Genomic DNA, 18,118 nt, shown 5'->3' with positions numbered 1-18,118 from the left:
CTGTGAGGAGTTAACCACTGGAACAATTGGCCTAGGGGTATGGTGACACTGAAACTTGTTCCTTTTTTTTTTTTTTTTCATTCTCTTTTCAGATGCGTCTCAGCTTCATGGCAAAGGGTCCAATGTGCAGCAGCGAAAATTGTGACATCTGCAAGAGGGGAAGCTAATGCAAGCCCAGGACAAACCAAGAGGAGTCGGCCGTGAAGACTGGATGCAGATGCCCTGTTTTCCACCTGCTCTTTGTTTTCTTTTCCTGATGGCAGCTGGAGAAACTGAGTTGGCACTTTTGGTCAGTGGCATCCAGAGAGGAGCTCTGCAGGAAGTGAGCCACCTTGCGCCACACCCTGGTGAGAGAAGCACTTACGGCACTGTTTCACTGCTGCCAGTCCTCACGGGCAAGCGCTAGAACTTGTGGGCAACACTGGTGGGGCATCTTTCTTTCAAAAAGTCAAGAGCCTTGGTGGATTTCCCCCCACCTGTGTCTAGATCTGCCAAGTACCTGAGTTCAGTTACTTCCTTGGCTCCCCAGGAGAGTACATGAAAGGTGCTTATTCCTGCTTTGGATTGACTTGGATAACTCAAGCACTGCTAGGGCTTTTCAAAGACATTGACTCTGTCCAAATTTTTCAGTTGTGCTATAAAGCAGTGCTCAAGTTAGTTGGAGGACTTAGCACTTCCTTTATGGTGACTATCATGAATCGCCTGATATTCCCCTCTGGAAGAGAATGAAGACTCTTAGAGAGACATTTCTAGATGCACTCACGGACATTGAAATGCTTCTACATTTTTATTTCCTCTCAAGGGATTTTTTTTTGTGTGCTCAGTTTTATCATTACCTTTGAATGCATTGGATTGATTGGAACACTTCTCAGCATGTCACATGTATAGGAAGACATAATTCCAGTGCCTTTTATGGTGGAGCAAGAATGGACTAATAACATCCATTTTGGCCGTTTTTTGTGTGTGCACCTCAGTTCTTTTTTAATCACTCTGTATTTAATATGTATTCTGTTTTTATTTAATAGAGCTTTTTATGGTTACACATCAAAAGCTGCACTGTCTGGACTTAAATGGTGACTTGGCTACTTTAAATCCAGTACCAAATCTAGCAAGAGCACCAGTTCTTATCTGAGTTTGTGCAAGTGGGTTCCAGACCCTCCCCTAAAGCCATTCTTTACTAGGGTCTTCAATAATGATCTCTCTGGTGATCTAGATTAACAAAGGTCACTGATAATCAAGTGAATATTGCTCCCCTTGATGACTTCTGCACTAAAATCATTTACTTGTCAGAGCTGCAGCAATGGAGATCTACTCGGATCTGAGTGTATATTTTTAGCTTTAGCCCAGTAAGCTGATTTCAGTCTGTCTGCATGTCCCCTTTGATATGCCTGCATAGATTGAGGGGGCAGTCTGTGGTTCTCAGATCGTAAGCCCCATTGACTTGTAGTTGTGGTGTTGTGATCTCCCTTCTTTCAGGTCACCTTTTAACCAGATCTAATTTATCTGGACTTCAGAGATAGTAGCACTGCTCCATAAGTTATTCATTGGTATTTCAAATAAAAGCTTGCAGAATTCCTTCCTGTGCTTTGGGAGGGGTACTGAAATCAAGTAGGCCAGCCAATAGTAGCTCTAGTTTTCTCTATTTTTCGTAAGACCCAAGACACATGTTTGGAAGTGGAACTGATAAAGGACTTCTCAAGATCACTTCACTGTTCGTATTTTTCTTTAAAAATGCAGCTCAGAATTCAAATTTGTTTACAGAAAAGAAGATATTTCTAAGTTGTAGCAAAAGAGCCAAAGACAGAATTTGAGTTACTAAGATAGAGTACAGCAGTTATCGATGGACTCTGAGCAGTGGATGTCGCATGGTTCCCATTTAGGACCTAATCCTGAAAGGTACCAAGCACTTCAACTTCCACTGAAGCCAGTGGCAGCTGAAAGGGCATTCAAACACCTGGCAGGATCCCAGCCCTTAATGAGCAACCCAAGGTACTGGTTCCACTCCCTCTCTTTGCTTTCACTTTGGTGTTTCTGCTGGGATGCACATTTGTGTGTCGCAGCTGGAGCAGAATGCCCTCGTTTTAGGAATTTAGCAAAGCCTTTGCCTCAGGGAAATGTTTATTCGGTGGAAATTCTGTGGGATTTTTTTCTTTTTTCTTTACATGCTGTAATGAACGAGTGAATGAATTAAACCGCCATGGCAAGGCAGAAATATGGAATGAGATCACAAGCCCTGGGGAGCAGAGCATCTGGGATCTCTGTCTTGACTAGGCAACGTTAGCTGTTTTCTTTACGGTGGGGGGCGAGCCTCCCACCGGCACTTACTTAGTTTGGCAGTTTCTGTTGTGTGTAAGAGCTGCTATTTACTTTATTTTTGTTGTGAGTGTTGGGACTGTCTAGATGACAATGATGGGGGTGGTGTGAAAACTGTCAATCTTGTACAGAGCAACTGAATAAATTGTTTCAAAGTTTCCAAAATGCTCTTTTCAGTCTCAGTTTCTCTTCAAATGTAAATTGACTGGAAGATCATCTTAGTGACTGTATTGCTGCCTCTTACCACTCATTGGGTCACTAATTATTAGTATGCATTTTGGCCAATGCTTTGTAAATGACCAAGTCCTTTTAAAATACGGCTGTAACTCTTAAATTGCCATTGCAGTAGAATGACACCTTCTTACTCAACAAACCTGTTCCTGTGTGTGTTACATCTGCTGGGAGGGACCATCCTTTTAGCTTAATAATGGTGACCTAAGGCCCAATCTAGCTCCTGTCATTGTCAATGGTAAAACTCTCTTATTGACTTCAGTGGGAGCAGGGTTGGGTGTAAAATAAATTTTTAGTGCTCTTAGCCCTACAGAGTAGAGTCAGCAGAGCTCCAGCAAAGTGAGCAGAACTCTGTACCAGGTTCCAATCACTTACACCTGTGTAAGTTTCTTAACAGCAATGGGATTGCACAAGTGGCACTCGGACATTATTAAGATCACACCCCTGTGGGTATCACTAAGGGCAGCATTTGGCCTGCAGAACCTTTACTACCCAGGAGGATCCGTTAGGTGGGAAAAACCCAGCTTGCCTTTCAGCTCCCAGACTGAGATTGCAGGAAAAGCTTTTCCACTTGTAAACTGAGCACACAGGATCAGGAAATCCATGATGCAATAAACATGGAACCTCACAGGCGCTCTCTTTAGTATCCTTTTTTGATAGCAGAGCTGCATGGTAAGGTAGAAATTCCGAAGCTCTAACCTGAAAGCGAAACTGGCCTGTAATTCGCCTTTTCCAGTAGCTGCAAGGGTCAGGACAACGTACCAATGATCAGCTGCATGCCTTTCTTGCCAGTAAACTTGACCAACAAGCAATTTGTGTTTTTTCCAAAGATATAGGTACAACATTAACATGCACGTTTCTTATATTAAAAAATAAATGTAAGTGTTGGGTGAAAGGTCACCTTTGATTCTGAAATTTGGGTTCCTTTAAGGTATTAGATCAAAAGGCAGGCATCAATTTAAAAAGGAAAAATAAACTGATTTAAACCACCGCATTTTTATTTTGTACTATAAATAGAATTTCCCCATATTTCCCATTCCCTTACACAAATAAATGATACATATAGCTGAATGTGTAACATTAGTCAGTAAAATATCGGTATGAGTGGCTTTTAACCATGAGGTAAGCACGACCGTTCAGAAGGCACCTCCGGCACCTCCGCATTAGGTTACAGTAGCATTTACTACATAATATTGACGTCTCTTTACATGTTTCTGGTGATGTCATATGAAAATACCTCCTTTTAATCTAGGAATTACTGTATCAAATTACAATTCTTTTTGTTCCCCCTCTCCTTTGGCATTAGAGGCACTGAGGTGACAGAAGTCCGTCTGAAACAGCTTTGATTAGATGTGAGTATCATGACTATGAATTAATATATAAATTTCATTTTTTGTGCACTTAGCTGCCTTTCTCAGATGAAGATACCATCATTCATTCCACTGTATATAATGATAGTGTCTCTCTAGATTTTCATACAGGTGGGTGGCTTACTAGGCTTCCTCTGCTATTCTGGGTGGTCTTGACCTTTTGTCTCTTTCCAGTGGCTCTTTATACAGCTTTGCGGTACCCTCTAGAGAGAAGTTCATACTTGACATAAAAACAAAAAAGGAATGTGCTGAGATATGCAGCCTTTTCTCAGTTGCTAAATTTGAGAGCACATGTTAATAAACAACTTCAGACTTGAAGATGATTTTGTTTGTTTTCAGTTGGCGTGAGTACCTAGGTAAGGTTGTAATGGGGAAGGAAAGATTAATGTAATGTTGACAAATACATTTTCCACCTCTGGCGTGGCAGTGCTCTTATGCAATGGATGCAGCAAGCAGCATGACTTCATGGCAGCCTCATGTTGGACCATGCAAAGGCTATAGCATTTCGGAAGACATAAAGGATTTGCAGCAATCTGGAATTGTAACAAGTGGTGCAGCTCTGAGCAAGCTGCTGTAAGAAAAGTTTCAATATAGAGTTGAGGGAACATTGTAATTACTTCTTCCCAGACACCAGTACTGCCAGCTCCTGGATGGACATTTCCTTGTTCAGGTAACGATCGTACTGAGCCATGGTTAACTTTCCACTCTTTAAGGCATCCTCAATGGAGAATTCTTTGCCAGTCTTCCTGTCGAGGATCATGGAGGACTCCCCACTAGGTCCCTTTATTGAGATCTCTTCCCAGTCGCATTCCTGGCCCTTCAGCTTGACGAACAAGCTCCATTCGATGAGGCCAAGTTTGTGAGCTTCCTCTGGAGACATCTCCTTCCCAGTGTCGGGGTCTATGACCACAATGGAGCGCCGCAAGTGGTTCTCTCTCTGTTCTCTCTTGATGGCCACTGTCTTGAGGCGGTTCTGAAGTTGCTTAATCTCTGCATCTTTTTCACTGGATAACTTCTTGAGATCTTCCAGCTCTCTCTCCAAAGTCTGGAATCTGGAGTCCAGAGTCACCCTGCTGTCAATCTGGGTCATGTTTCGTAAATCCTGAGCTTCCGTTGCTGTGAGCTCAATCTCGGACTGTAACCTCCTTGTTTCCAGCAGAAGATTCTGCTTTTCTAGGTGGAGCTTGTGGTTTTCCTCCCTCAAGAAATCTAGCTCCTTGGAGGATTTGGAATTGTTGAACTCCACCTCAGATAGTTTGGCCTCGAGGCGGTTGACATTTGCATCCAGCTCCCTCTTACGCCGACTCTCCTCCTCCAGGTTGCTCTTCAGCTTTTGAATCTCGTATTCGGTGTTCCCTTTATCCACTTGGATGCTCTCTGAAAAGACTACTTTCTCCTTTACCTCCATCTTCTCCAGCATGAGGAGCTTCTTCCTCAAGGCTTCCAGCTCAGCCTGCAGGACTTGTCTTCGGTGCTTCTCTTCCTCCAGCTCCAGCTTGAGGAGAGAGTGTTCTTTCTCTTGCTGTGGGTCTTGCTGGAGGATCACTTTCTGTTTCACGGTTACTCTCTCCGTTGTCTCCTTCTCCTGCTGTTCCAGCTCGTTCAGCCTGACCTTCAGCCTCTGCACCTGAAATTCAGCCTCTCTGCGGGCCTGCCTCTCTTTCTCGAGCTCCTCCAACTGACGCTCCAGCTCAGATCTCCTCTGTTGCAGCTTGCGTAGCTCTTCCCGCAGGGAGTCTATCTGCTTCAGCTCACTCTCAATGCTCTGAGAGAAGGAGTTGATCTCTGCTTTCAAGGCAGGATCTTGCTCAAACTTCACCACTTCCTGCTGGACCACTTTCTCCTTCACTTGTGACAGTTCCTCCTCTTTCTGTCTGATCTTCTCTTCCTGGAGCAGCCTCTCCCTCTCCAAGTCAATCTGCTTCTTTTGTTCCTCTGCTAGCTGAGCTCTCAGGGACTCCACTTCCCCCCTGGTCTTGGGGTCTTCCCGGTACTGCAGTATCTCTTGGACGACTTCCTTCATCTGCACTTGAGGTTTTGTGTCTTTCAAGGTCTGAATCTCTTGCTTCAGCTGGTAGATCTCCAGATCAGCTCTCTCAATCGCTCGGGTCCTGTCTACAATTTCTTCCCGGAGTCTCTGCAATTCCTTCTTGGTCTCAGGATCGGTCTTATACTTAATGACCTCCTTGATAATGTCTTTCACCTCCACCTGTCCGCTTCTGTTTCTCAGGTAAGCCAGCTCATTCTGGCAGCTCTTCAGCTGCTCTTCCCCACCTCGGTATCTCCTCTCCTGCTCCACCAGCTCCAGACGAAGGTTGGCTACTTCATTTTCAGCCTTGGGATCTGGGCGGACTATCTCACGTACTTTTTCTTGGACGACCACCTTAGCATTCTCCTCCTCCAGGACCTGGATCTTTCTGAGCAGCTCATCCTTCTCCCTCTCATTGGAACGGCCCTTGGACTTCTCGTCTTCATACTGGCGTCGGAGCTCGTTCACCTCCCTCTCTGTTGCCAGGTCTTTCTCCACCTTCAGCACCTCCTTGACTGTGATCTTGCTCTCTGCAATGGCCCGCTCCTTCTCTAGCCGTTTCATCTTGTCCTGCAGGTAGCTGAGCTCCTCCTCTTGTTTCTGCCTCAGGGTGCTCTCCCTTTCCTTGTTCTCTTGCAGCATTCGGAACTCCGCCTCCAGCTGAGGGTCATTCTGCAGCTTCACCACCTCCTTCTCAGTAACCTTCTCCTGCTCTTTGTTCTTCTCATCAGACAGCACGGTGATTTGGTGGCGCAGGAGCGTGACCTCATTTTCTCTGGTTCCTTCCTGCCTCTTGAGGTCCTCCAGCTCTTCTTTCAATTTCAGGATTTCATCCGCTTGTGCCTTGTCCTGCTCAATACGCAGGACCTCCTTAACGATATACTCCTGGCCCCCTTCCCTCCTCTCATGCTCTAGGGCTCGCAGCTTCAGATTTAGGGCCTCCAGCTCATCCTGTAGCACCTGGTTCTTGCGTTGCTCTTCTGCCAGGCTTTGCTGCATTTTGTGGCAGCTCTCATCCAGCTGAGGGTCAGGAACTTTCTTCAGCAGTTCCTTCTTCAGCACAGTTTCCTGGGGCTTCTGTTTCTGTAGATGGAGGATGTCGTTCTGGATGGTTTTGATCTCCCCCTCTAGCTGCTGTCGACGTAGACTCTCATCATCCAGCTCTTTCATTATTTTCCAGACTTCCTCCTGCGGCCTCTCGGACTTGCTAGTCTGGACAGACTCCTGCATTACTTGTACCTCTGGCTGCTGTCAGTGAAATAAAGAGTGCATGGTAAGGACAACCTTTCTTATTAGCAATCACTACTTGGTGTACCTATCTTCCTTCAGCAGCAAAATGGTAAAACTACTGTGGGATAACTTCAAACTCTAATGGAGAGATCCATTGAAAATGATTGAGTATTGTATATTAGCAAGTCCATGTCCTTCCATCGAACTAGTGCATGGGTTCTTAACCACAGGTCATGACCACCCCATCTTTCTCATACTACCCCATGGAAAATGTGTCTGGCTATGTGGGAAGGGGATCTGTGGGTGGCGCTCATATGAAAAAAGTTGAAAACCATTCAACTAGTGCATCCTAAGATTTACATAACACTCCCTCACACCAAATCAGGAGTGTAATGAAGTCATTGGGTGGGCTAGATTGTTCTTGATGGGTGGGCTCAAATTGGGTTCCTTCTGGGTGATGATTTCCAGGATGTGACACATTAGCTAGCTCTATTTCTAGTTGGTGAAAAACTGTGTGCAATTCTGCTTTATTAAATATTCTTGTAGAATAAATTGCTTAGCATAAAGTTAATCTACTTTAACGTATGCATAAACCTCCAAAATCCTTCATTGTGGTGCAGATGTGACCATCACCCAGCAGCTGTGATTTTAAGAGGAGGCACAGTGCATGTTTTAGAAGGTCAAGCTCCTAGTTTCATCTCTAGCTAAATCAATTCCTGCTATTCATCAGTTACCTGCCTCAGGAGATTCTGGGCAAATTCCAGGTTCTGCAGCCTCTGTTTATTGACAGCATTAACTTCAGTGAATTTAGCAGCCAGAATTGCTTCCTGTGAAACGGAAAGGCGTTCAGAGAAAGAAGTGGAACCAGAGCTGTTAATCAAGACTTTCTGAATAGAAACAAAACAAATGGTGACATGCAGGACAGGTAGGGAAGTGTATGGCAGGGCAACTGGCTTTTTTCTCAAAACCTTCCCTCTTACTGTGATCTTGTGTTGTGGGTTCTGTTCGAGAGGTTCCATGCACAGAAGTGGAGGTTGCTTACCTGTAACTGAAAGTTCTTTGAGATGTGTATTCCATACATGGGATACACAAGCGCACGATGGGTCTGTGCGTAGAATTTCTTGGAAGCAATGTCTGTTGGCCTGCATATGCTCCATAGCTCTCCTTGTGCTCCCAACTGAGGGCATAATGTGCGGTGTGGGCTGTCGCCTCTCCAGTTTCCTATTCTTATGACAGAGTAATGAATTCCCGGGTGAGTGAGTAGTGGAATACAGATTGGGGCCATGCGTCTCAAAAGACTTACCTCCAGTTACAGGTAAGTAACCACCATTTCTTCTAAGTGTGATGGTCCCTTTGTGTATTCTACATGTGGGAGATTAACAAGCAGTAGTCAAACAGGTGGTGGGTGTGAGGATGCAGAAATGATAGCTGACTGTGGTACTGCTGTCCTCATAGCCATATCTGAAGTCAATGACTGTTCCAGGGCATAATGTCTCGGGAAGGTATGCAAGGAGCTCCAAATAGCTGGCCTACATATCTCTAGTATGATTGTCTCTCAGAGATGCAGCTGAAGTAGCTTGTCCCCTGGTGGAATGAGCCTTTACCCCTTTGGGGGAGAGGAGAGGGAAGGGGAATACCAGCTAGTTGGTAACAAAGGATAATTCAAAATAGATCTCAGATTGTAAGTCTCTGCCCAATATAGGTTGACCTCTTGATCACTTTGCTGCGGAAATAAATATAGTTTAGATATCTTTCTAACCTCCTTTGTTCTTTGCAGATAAAAGGCTAAAGTCCTCCGAAGATCCAGAGCATGCAATTTTCTCTTCAGAGGCATGTGATTTAGGAAAAAAATACAGATAAGTGGATGACCTGACTCATAAACTACCTTGGGTATGAATCTCGGGTGGGGGCATAGAGACTTTTCCTTTGTAGAAGGTAGTATACTGTGGGCCCACCATAAGCTCTCTCAGTTCGCTGACTCTTTTGGCTGACATTATAGCTATCAGAAATGCCACCGTCATAGACAGATGGGTCACAAAGCATGTGGACAGTGGCTCAAGGGAATCTTAGTGAGAGATGATAGAACAAAATTGAGGTCCCAGGGAGATGCAAATTTCACCACTGGAGGAAAGGATCTGAAAATCCCTTTCAGAAATCTTGATGTGATGTGGGTGTACAGATCGTATGGTTATCCATTGGAGGATGGAAAGCGCTGACTGCAAATATAATACCTGAAGACTTAAGGGTAAGTAGATACTCTAAGATGCAACGACTCCTGATTTGGGTGTGCGAATTTGCCCCCGTGTTGCATTAGAACAGGGGTCGGCAACCTTTCAGAAGTGGTGTACCAAGTCTTCATTTATTCACTCTAATTTAAGGTTTCATGTGCCAGTAATACATTTTAACGTTTTTAGAAGGTCTCTCTCTATAATAAGTAACTAAACTATTGTTGTATGTAAAGTAAATAAGGTTTTTAAAACGTTTAAGAAGCTTCATTTAAAATTAAATTAAAATGCAGATTTTATCAGTTTAGTGTGATCCTTGCCCTTGCTTCTCCTTGCTGAGTTTTCCAATGTCTGGCATGTATTTGGATAGTTTAAGCTGCACACAGGCTTCTGAGTGATCAGTTGTTAACCAGCTCCGAGAGGGATAGAGGACAGATTTCGTGTGTGAAAATATCTGTTCACACAGGTATGTGGATCCAAATGCTGAAAGCATTGCAAATGCAGTTTTCTTCACAGTTAAATTTCACTGGCAGGGACATTCAGCAGGTCAGAATAGAGGCCCCATGATCTCTCTCGGTAGCTTTAAGTGCACTCCGCAGATCTCCAAACTTTGATACCCACAATTCTGAGCTTTTTAACTGAATGAGCTGTATTTTGAAATCTTCAACATCCATCCACTGAAATACAGACAAATCCAAGTCGCTTTTGTTGAACTTCTCAGGTTTAATTAGAAAAGAAAACGTTGGGCCAAATTGCTGGAAATCTTGAAATCTGTCAGAAAATTCTGATTCCAGTTCTTGCATGTACATTCCAATCTCATCAACACTGACAGTGCAACGTGTCGCTAGCTCTTTTATGTGTTGGAAGTAGCAGAAAGTCGAAGTTCAAATATCCCGAGGAAAAAAACTTCTAGTTTTACAACAAATGCCTTCCAAGTTTCATAAAGATCCAGAACCGTTTGCCCTGCACCCTGGAGATGGAGGTTGAGCTCTTTTAGGTGAGCGGTGATGTCAGTAAGAAACATGAGCTTACACCGCCATTATTCATCATCCAGTTCAGGGTAGTTTTGTCCTTTTTCCGACAAAAAGGCCTTGATTGCATCAAAACAGTTTATAAAGCGCACCAAAACCTTGCCACAACTTAGCCACCAAATGTTGCTGTTAAGTGAAATGAATGGACATCTAACTTTGCTTTCTTAGGAGCTGACATTTTGTCAAATGTACACCTCAACTTACAGAGGGGGAAAAATCGTGACAGACGGCATGCACAACATCAAATGCAATGTGCTGTTCCACATGATGTGATCGTGATGTAAGCAGCAAATCAGGACTTTATCCACAAAGGAATTGGAAGGAAAGCATAGCCTAGGCAACCCTTCCTTGACATCAGGAGGACATCTCCCAATGAGTCTTTGCCCAGGACTGCTCTGGAGCAGTACTGAGGAAGCTTCCAAAAGGTCCCAAGCTGGCATTCCCCATTGAGCGAAGACGTCACTGAGAACCAAATCGTGAATCTCCCGTTAGTGGCTTTCAGGAAAGTGTCTTCTCAGACAGTCCACTAGGGAATTTTGCACCCTGGGTAAGTACGATGAAGCTGCTGATAACCATTGTAAATTATGTACATTCTGGTCTCCCAAGGTGTCCAGATGCCCTGTGCCTTGGGAAGGTCCATGTGCACACCCCAACCCAAGAGGGGGACATTGGCAATGGTGGGTGCCTCGGGTGTTGGTCTGAGGAAAGGGGCACCTACCTGAACCTTTTCTGGTTTTGTCCATCAGACGAGAGAGTCCCAATTCTTGGGCAGAATTGTGACCTTGTCATTTATGATGCCATTCTCCGGGGGGTACACTGAGAGAAGCAAGGCCTGTAGGCATTCTAGATGTAGCTTGTTGAACGGCATCACGTGTGCACGAAAGCCATGTGGCAAAGGAGGGAAAGGCAAGTTCTGAGTGACATCCTGGGTCTGAGAGTGACCTGGTTATGAAAGTGCTCAAATGTTTTGAGAGGTAGATAGACTCGACTACAGTACGAGTGTAACGTGTTGCCCCTATGATGTCTATGCTCCTTGTGGGGCTGAGCAGAACACGGGTTGCCCTGTGGACCTCCTTGTCGGAGTTGACTCTGAGAAGTCAGTCATCAAGGTACGGGAAGACTGTAAATCCTTCTCTTCTCATCTAAGCAGCCACAACTGGAAAAAACTTTGTAAACATGCTGGATGTTGTGGCCAGACTGAAGGGGAGAACTCTGGATTGGTAATGGTCTTGGTTGAAGAGGAACCTGAAGAACCTCCTATGGGCTGGCTGGATATCCGTATGAAAATACGCATCTTTCATGTTGAGGGCTGCGAACAATGTCCGGGAATATAGGACCTAATAGGAACAGTGAACTTGGATGGGGGAGAGCAAAGATGTACGTCTCCCTGGAAGACATCTCCAACCATCCTGGAGTATGAGGAGAGTCCATTCCTGGAGCCTCTCTGGTCACCCTTTGGGGCCACATTGCTATCTGAGTTCCTGAAGTGGATAGAAGCACTACGAGCTATCTATACCTCATCTTCACCACCGGCGCAAGTGCTGGAACCATAGGATTCATACCCTTGCATGCCGCCGCCTCCTTGTCAAGAAGATTTAGTTGGAACTGAAACCTTAGTACCCATGCACACTGGCTCTCTCGACTCTGATGGGGTCAGGGAGGGAATCCCTTCTTTTTGGGACTGGCATATTAAGGACAAGTCCCTTACTTTCCTGTAAAGCCTTTTCTTTAGGCTTATCAGACTTAGCCTCTGTTCCCAAGCTTGTGCTCAGGGAGGCACTGCCTGCTGAGGGGAGTGAGGGAGATGAGTCTCTGATCCACATCTTATTGGGGCTTCATTGCCTTCTCCAGGAGGTGTTTTCTGAGTCTGTTCCCGATCCTCATGAGTTCTGGGGAGAAGAGAGAGGCAGATGCTGCACTTGTTAGAAATATGAGCCTCAGCCAGACAGCAGAGGCAGCGTTGATGTTTGTCATTCACAGAAGAGGAACGAGGGCAGGAAACAGTTTTTGAATCCTGGGACCTGGGCATAGTCAGCCTGCACCACCCTTTATATCCTTGGTTGGGAGCATGAAAGCTACAGCACCCGTGCGGGCCAGCGGACAGCCATTGCGTATTCTGCATGTGGAGTACCAAGAGGGGCCATCGCTCAAAGAAGAACAATAGTTTCCCTTCCTGCAACCTGCTCTACCAAATGTGTGTAACAGGTAGGACAACTGGGGACTCATGTGGGCAACTTCAGCTACATGGTGCAATATACGATGAAGGATGAGCTAAGATAGCCAAACAGTGGGTTATACAGCTATGAAGTAGCTTGAAAACTTGCATGGTCTTTGCGTAGTATCTATAGCTTACACCAAGAATTTTAACCCCTAAAACCTGTCCTTCCAGCTGAAAGTCGTGTTGGGGGAGATTTCACTGGAACAAAGTGCAGGCTCAGGTACTTTTTTCTCACCCTTCCCAAAAATCTTTGGGATGCTAGATAATTGATCCATTAATGGTGCTGAAGAATTCCCAACCCTGAATGAGGCTGAGGTCACAGAAGTGAAAATCATCGTCCTTACAATCACTGATGGCTCCTCAAAGTCATATCCCAGCCTTAGCCTCTCTCAACCCCATCACGGCTTTACCTCTTCTTTCACTTTGGCAGCTGGAGACTGGAGTCTGGGTCTCTTGTTCATGTAGCCATTCCGTCCATTTTCCAGGTCGAGAATGGATCGTAACTTCTCTGCTTCCAGTTCATAGTCCTGCAGGAGAGTGGTGGTGATAGAGAGGTGAGGATGCAGGTCCTCCTGACCTATGCGCCTCACTGCTTGTGAATGGACCCAAACTTTCACCTGTCTTTACCCCAACCCTTGGTCGTCTTTTAAGTAACTAATTTAGAATGATGGGTCTACAACAACATCAGTGAGACCTTTCTATCTCATTGGGAATTCCAGTTCAGGCATTGCCTGTCGTGTCAACCCTGCTAATGCACCTTCGTGGTTGTATTGCGACTTCCATATGAAGTGCTTTAAAGCCACTTATCTTCAAGAAGGGAGAATTGACCCCTTTACATACAGGGAAACTGAGACAGATGTTAACTGACGGGACAAAGGCCACAGAGGGAGTTGCTGTGAGAGCAGGGATTGGAACTAAGCTGTCCTTACCTCCCCCATCCTTTTGCTCCATCACTGGGCCGCAGTGGTTTGTTTTTGGCAGCCATTGCTATCCTATCCCCTATTTCGGTTCGGGAAGGAATTTCCCCCCGGGTCAGACTGGCAGACACCCTGGGGCGGTGGAAGTTCACCTTTCTCTGCTGCCTGGGGCATGGGTCACTTGCAGGTTTAAACCAGTGTAAATGGTGGATTCTCAGTAACTTTTGAAGTCTTCAAACCATGATTTGAGGACTTCAATAACTCAGCCAGAGGTTAGAGGTCTATTTCATGAGTGGGTGGGGGAGGTTCTGCAGCCTGCAATGTGGAGGAGTTCAGACTAGATGATCATGATGGACCCTTCTGACTTTAAAGTCTGAGTCTATTGAAAACGCCTCTGGTGACAGAATCACACTCCTTACCTTCACTGCCTGCTGGTACCGCTGGGCATCAGCGGAGACTTTCTGTACCTCCTGCTCCTTTTGTGCAATATCACCCAGCAGCGTCTATAAACAGACAAACGGCACAGGAAAAGCATGAACCAAGCAGTATGGCATTTTAGGGGGCTCCAGTTAAAGCTACACCTAGGGGATGGTCTGAATTCTTTTCTTTGTTTCCTCAATTCTCTGAACATGATTTGAATGGGTGCAGCTGCCCCTCACCTATTTTCTGGCTCATTGGAGGGTTCTCCTCCCAGTGGGACATGTCCCCTGCAGGGTAGTACTCATGGGCAAAGTGCAGTAGCACTGAATAATTCTGTATTAAGGACGGCACTAGATTTCAGATTGAGGTGGATTTCCAGTGCCCTACCTCTGTATTAGCTAAGCAGGAACTCTTCATCAAACAAACAAGGACATATTTACCCCCACTCTATCCTTAACCCCTGTTGTAGCCGCTGCTGGCATCTCCCCACGCAGCAGTCCTGATCAATGTTGGTGACTCTGAATGTGAAGTGTGGGGAAGATGTTGAGGCTCCCTGCAGTATGTGTCTCAGAGGAGAAGGAATTACCATTTGGTTCTTCAGCTTCGTTTCCACTTGTTGGATGTTGTCCATCTCCTGCGGCTCATAATTCGGAATGTTACAAAGAAACTGGTTGACTTCATTGTAGCCGGAGCGATAGGTGGAATAGGATGATTTTGCTTTCTGCAGGGTCCGAGATCTGCAAGGGGGATATGAGATGTAATACTTCCCAAACTAGTACAGTTTCTGCAAATGTCTCTGGCCCCACCCCTCCCACAGACACAAACTTGGGGCCTGAGTTTTCCCCCAGGAGGAGTCGTCTTCTGCAGGATCCTACGTAGTATTTCCTAGGAGGTCTTTTCTTCAGGTCATGTTAAAACATGCTGTGGTTTTATACTCCTTCCTCTGCTTGCAGGTCTAGGTCAGGGTGGAGCGTTGTGAAATTCAGCTGTGCTGTATATAACAAAGCACTCCATACAGGGCCCATCTCTCCCGGTCTATTATGGACCCCAAGCACCAACAGTTCGTCAAACTACACTATGATTAGCTCGGAGGATGCGGTGGAATCCACGGTGACACTGGAATATAACTATTGATAGGCATGGCAGCGTACAGTGTGCCAGCCCAAAAAGTGTCTGTGTCCTGAGAATCTTAGAATCCAAAGATGTGCATGCAATAGAGCACAGACCCGACTAAGTCAAAGCAAGCAGTGGGGTGGGGCCAGCATAGGCAGTGTCATTGCCTAGTTGGGTATTAAGGGAATCATTGGGTGGTGGAGTATGCGGCCAGCAAGTGCTTGGAGGTTATGTCAGGCGTCTGGCACAGTGTGAAGGCGGCTGGGTAGTGGAGAGTGGGTGAAAGAGGAAGGGAGTGCGAGTGGAGTGTAGGTAAAGGAAGCAGAAGGTGGATAAGGACAAATACATGCAAAGCTCTGAAGGGGCTTGATCTTGATGTGGAAAGGAAATGAAGGCCAGTGAAGGGAGGACACGTAGTCAGAGGCAGGAGGGAGAGGCTGTGCTGGAGGGGAATTCATTCATCCTTCCTTCAGCCCTTGTGGAGAAACTGGTCAGTCTTATAACAACTCCAGTCTCCACTAAGAGAGCGCTTAAGTGCCAAAGGCCATCCAGATCTGCTCAGCCTACCCATGCTGAAGAACCATCCATGCCTCCTTCCCTAGACCTGTAATGTCAAACTCCCATCAGCTCTAGATGCATCCATGTTGATCAACCATCCCTGTATCCCTAGGGACCATATTGCAATTCCTCCAGACTTGATTCCATTCCTATCAGTTGTATTCTGTTGTAAAAATCCATGTGCTAGGAGACAAGGGACTCCCTCTCCTAACCTATATCTCCAGTGCTCAGCCAACAGCCTGTCCTGGAGTCTCACCTGTGGTCAATTTGCTTGCTGAGGTTGTTGAAGCGCTGGTTGAGTTTGTGGAGCTCAGCTTCCTGGCGTTCGAGGTCAGGGCAGTGCTCCTGAAAGCGGCTGGCAAGGGTGGTGGAGCACGTCTTTGTTTTTTGCAAATTCTGCTCTGCCTCATTAAGCAGAGACTTCTTGGACTGCAGCTCCACGCCCATGGCCTGGAATGGGAGTAGGAGAACAATAGGGTTGTTAAATCCTAGGCTTTCACCAAGTATCTCTCCGACATAGCTTAGCTGCGGTTCTAGCTTTAAAGAAAGAAGTTCGCTGACCATTCATGAGTGTTCCTTGCATTCCTACTCCTCTAACCCTTTCACCCCTGAATTCTTTGCTACCCCATCCAATTGCACCCACATCATGATTCATAGGGTGAGGGGCATGGCAAATATTACTTCAGCTGATGTGATTAAACCAGTTAGGAAAGGCTTGGCTCGGTGCAAAATTTCGTCGGTATGCAGGATCCGTCTTTTGATCTAAGTGATTGACTGCTGCCCAGCCCTGCAAAGACCATGGATGCAAAGCAAGAAGGAAGAGTGCTCAGCCTGCTTCCAGTGAAATGGGTGTGGTGCTCTGCATCAGAATGCCCTTCTGTTCTAGCAGCACCCAGCATCGGCATTGCGGGCGAGGTTAGAGGATGGCCAGGCTTGTGCTAATGCTACAGATGGTGCTGTGTCCTGGCTGTGGAAGGGTGACACTCAGGCCCCAGGCCTGGGGATTCTAGACAAAGGCTAGGAGCCATCCAGTAGATCTGTTGGGGAGGAAACCACTTCTCTCTTATTCTGACTTCCCCCTTTTCTTAATTTTTAAGGTAACAGTGTTTGTGAAAAGTGCTGAAGATTTAAGTCCTTCGTCCCTGTCACTGCAATAGCTTTTGCATGCTTACCTGCACCCTGTTCCTGAGAGACACATCTAGAGGCTGTCAGGCATCGGCCCATTGAGTTCTTGGCCTTTCCATTGAGCTTACCCACAAGGATGCAGATTGGGATAGGTGACTTTTCTGACGGATACCCATTGACTAGGACCTAGAGGTTGCTACTCAGCTGTGTGGTCCCTGAGCAATTCTATCATCCGAATTCCAGTGGTAGCCCTATAGTCAAGTCAGTAGTGCCTGCCAGGCATTAGAATTTTGGCTTGGTGAGTTAGGAGGCACTCATTTAAGGGATGCACATTGGTGGCAATGAGGCAGGGACCATCCCCCTGCATGAGCACCTTGTGCTGAGAATCCCTTGTGCTCCAATGAAGTCTGTACAGAGACCACCCACTGTCAAGCAACCTCCTGTCTCAGGACTGCTGACACATTGATGAAAATGGAACGAGTCCAGGTCTTTTCTCCACCTTTGTTGAAGATCATCTCCACTAACCCATTGGTGTTTTGGTTGGTCCCTTGAGCAGACACCTGGGCCAGGTTTTCTAGTGTGTGTCTGTTTATTGAGCATGTTGATAGGTTAGAGAACTGGTTGAAGAAACCACTTACCAAGAGCTCCTCTTTCTTATGATCTAGGGCCCGCAAGTCCTCTGGCACAGTATCCTCTGTCACCAGTTTGTTTTCATATGCAGACAGCAGGTCTCTGCCTTGCTGAAGGCTCTTCTCAAGGCGATTGGCCACATCCACTCTGTAAATACAAGAAGCATGTTACTGCATTCCCCTGCCACCACTGAAAAGTCTGGATTAAGCCCAGTGGGAGCTATAACATACTTTTCCTGGGCAGCACCGAGCAGTTGGACCACTTGGTCGTACTTCTTCTTAGTGTCCTCTACCTTGTTCCTCAACAAGGTGGCATTGCCAGTGTTGGGCACTGTGTCAATAAAAGCCTCACACTCCTGGATCTTCTTTGCTTTTTCAGGCTCGATGCAGCGGACCTCATTGGAGATGTTCTGCAATGAGAAGAAAGTCCTTACAGACACTGAACAGGGCTCTAGCGACTGGATGACGAACAAGGCAGCAGCAGGGAGGTTTGCACTGAGGCAGGCCCCCTGTTCCAGATATGTGGGGAGGATTTTGTGCCAGGTGGGTCTCAGCCTGTTGAGACAAGGTGATGTTTCTTGAGGGCACTGAGGATCAAACAGCAGCATAGTTGCTCCAGGATGGCATTTCTTTGTAGGATCATGCCATTGTGATGCAGGGATGAAACTGCAAACTGTGTTAAGGGTTTTGGACCCGAGCAGCCAATATT

General features: G+C 46.1%; 2 protein-coding genes across 11 annotated transcripts in view; one reads left to right on the top strand and one right to left on the bottom strand.

Moving 5' to 3' along the window:
- The window catches only part of UBN1 (ubinuclein 1), a 36,923-nt gene extending 31,815 nt beyond the window's left edge, over positions 1-5,108 (top strand). For 8 of the 9 annotated variants that reach the window (XM_073362569.1, XM_073362572.1, XM_073362566.1 and 5 more), the window contains one exon: positions 93-2,478. In XM_073362569.1, coding sequence (XP_073218670.1) covers positions 93-145 — 53 coding nt within the window. In that variant the 3' untranslated portion in view covers positions 146-2,478. Of the gene's footprint in view, positions 1-92; positions 2,479-3,850 lie in introns of those variants that run through there. The other variant, XM_073362567.1, reaches the window with a different exon arrangement.
- PPL (periplakin) overlaps positions 3,522-18,118 on the bottom strand; it is a 56,114-nt gene continuing 41,517 nt past the window's right edge. For both annotated transcript variants that reach the window (XM_073362560.1, XM_073362561.1), the window contains 8 exons: positions 17,641-17,819; positions 17,419-17,557; positions 15,912-16,105; positions 14,571-14,721; positions 13,984-14,067; positions 13,058-13,174; positions 7,908-8,000; positions 3,522-7,191 (listed from right to left, as the gene is read on the bottom strand). In XM_073362560.1, coding sequence (XP_073218661.1) covers positions 4,528-7,191; positions 7,908-8,000; positions 13,058-13,174; positions 13,984-14,067; positions 14,571-14,721; positions 15,912-16,105; positions 17,419-17,557; positions 17,641-17,819 — 3,621 coding nt within the window. In that variant the 3' untranslated portion in view covers positions 3,522-4,527. The remainder of the gene's footprint in view (positions 7,192-7,907; positions 8,001-13,057; positions 13,175-13,983; positions 14,068-14,570; positions 14,722-15,911; positions 16,106-17,418; positions 17,558-17,640; positions 17,820-18,118) is intronic.

This window comes from Lepidochelys kempii, chromosome 10 (assembly GCF_965140265.1).
Source record: "Lepidochelys kempii isolate rLepKem1 chromosome 10, rLepKem1.hap2, whole genome shotgun sequence".
In the NCBI taxonomy this organism is placed as follows: Eukaryota; Metazoa; Chordata; order Testudines; family Cheloniidae; genus Lepidochelys; species Lepidochelys kempii.
The sequence above is the reverse complement of the archived record's forward strand: the minus strand, read 5'-3'. Positions and strand labels throughout refer to the sequence as shown.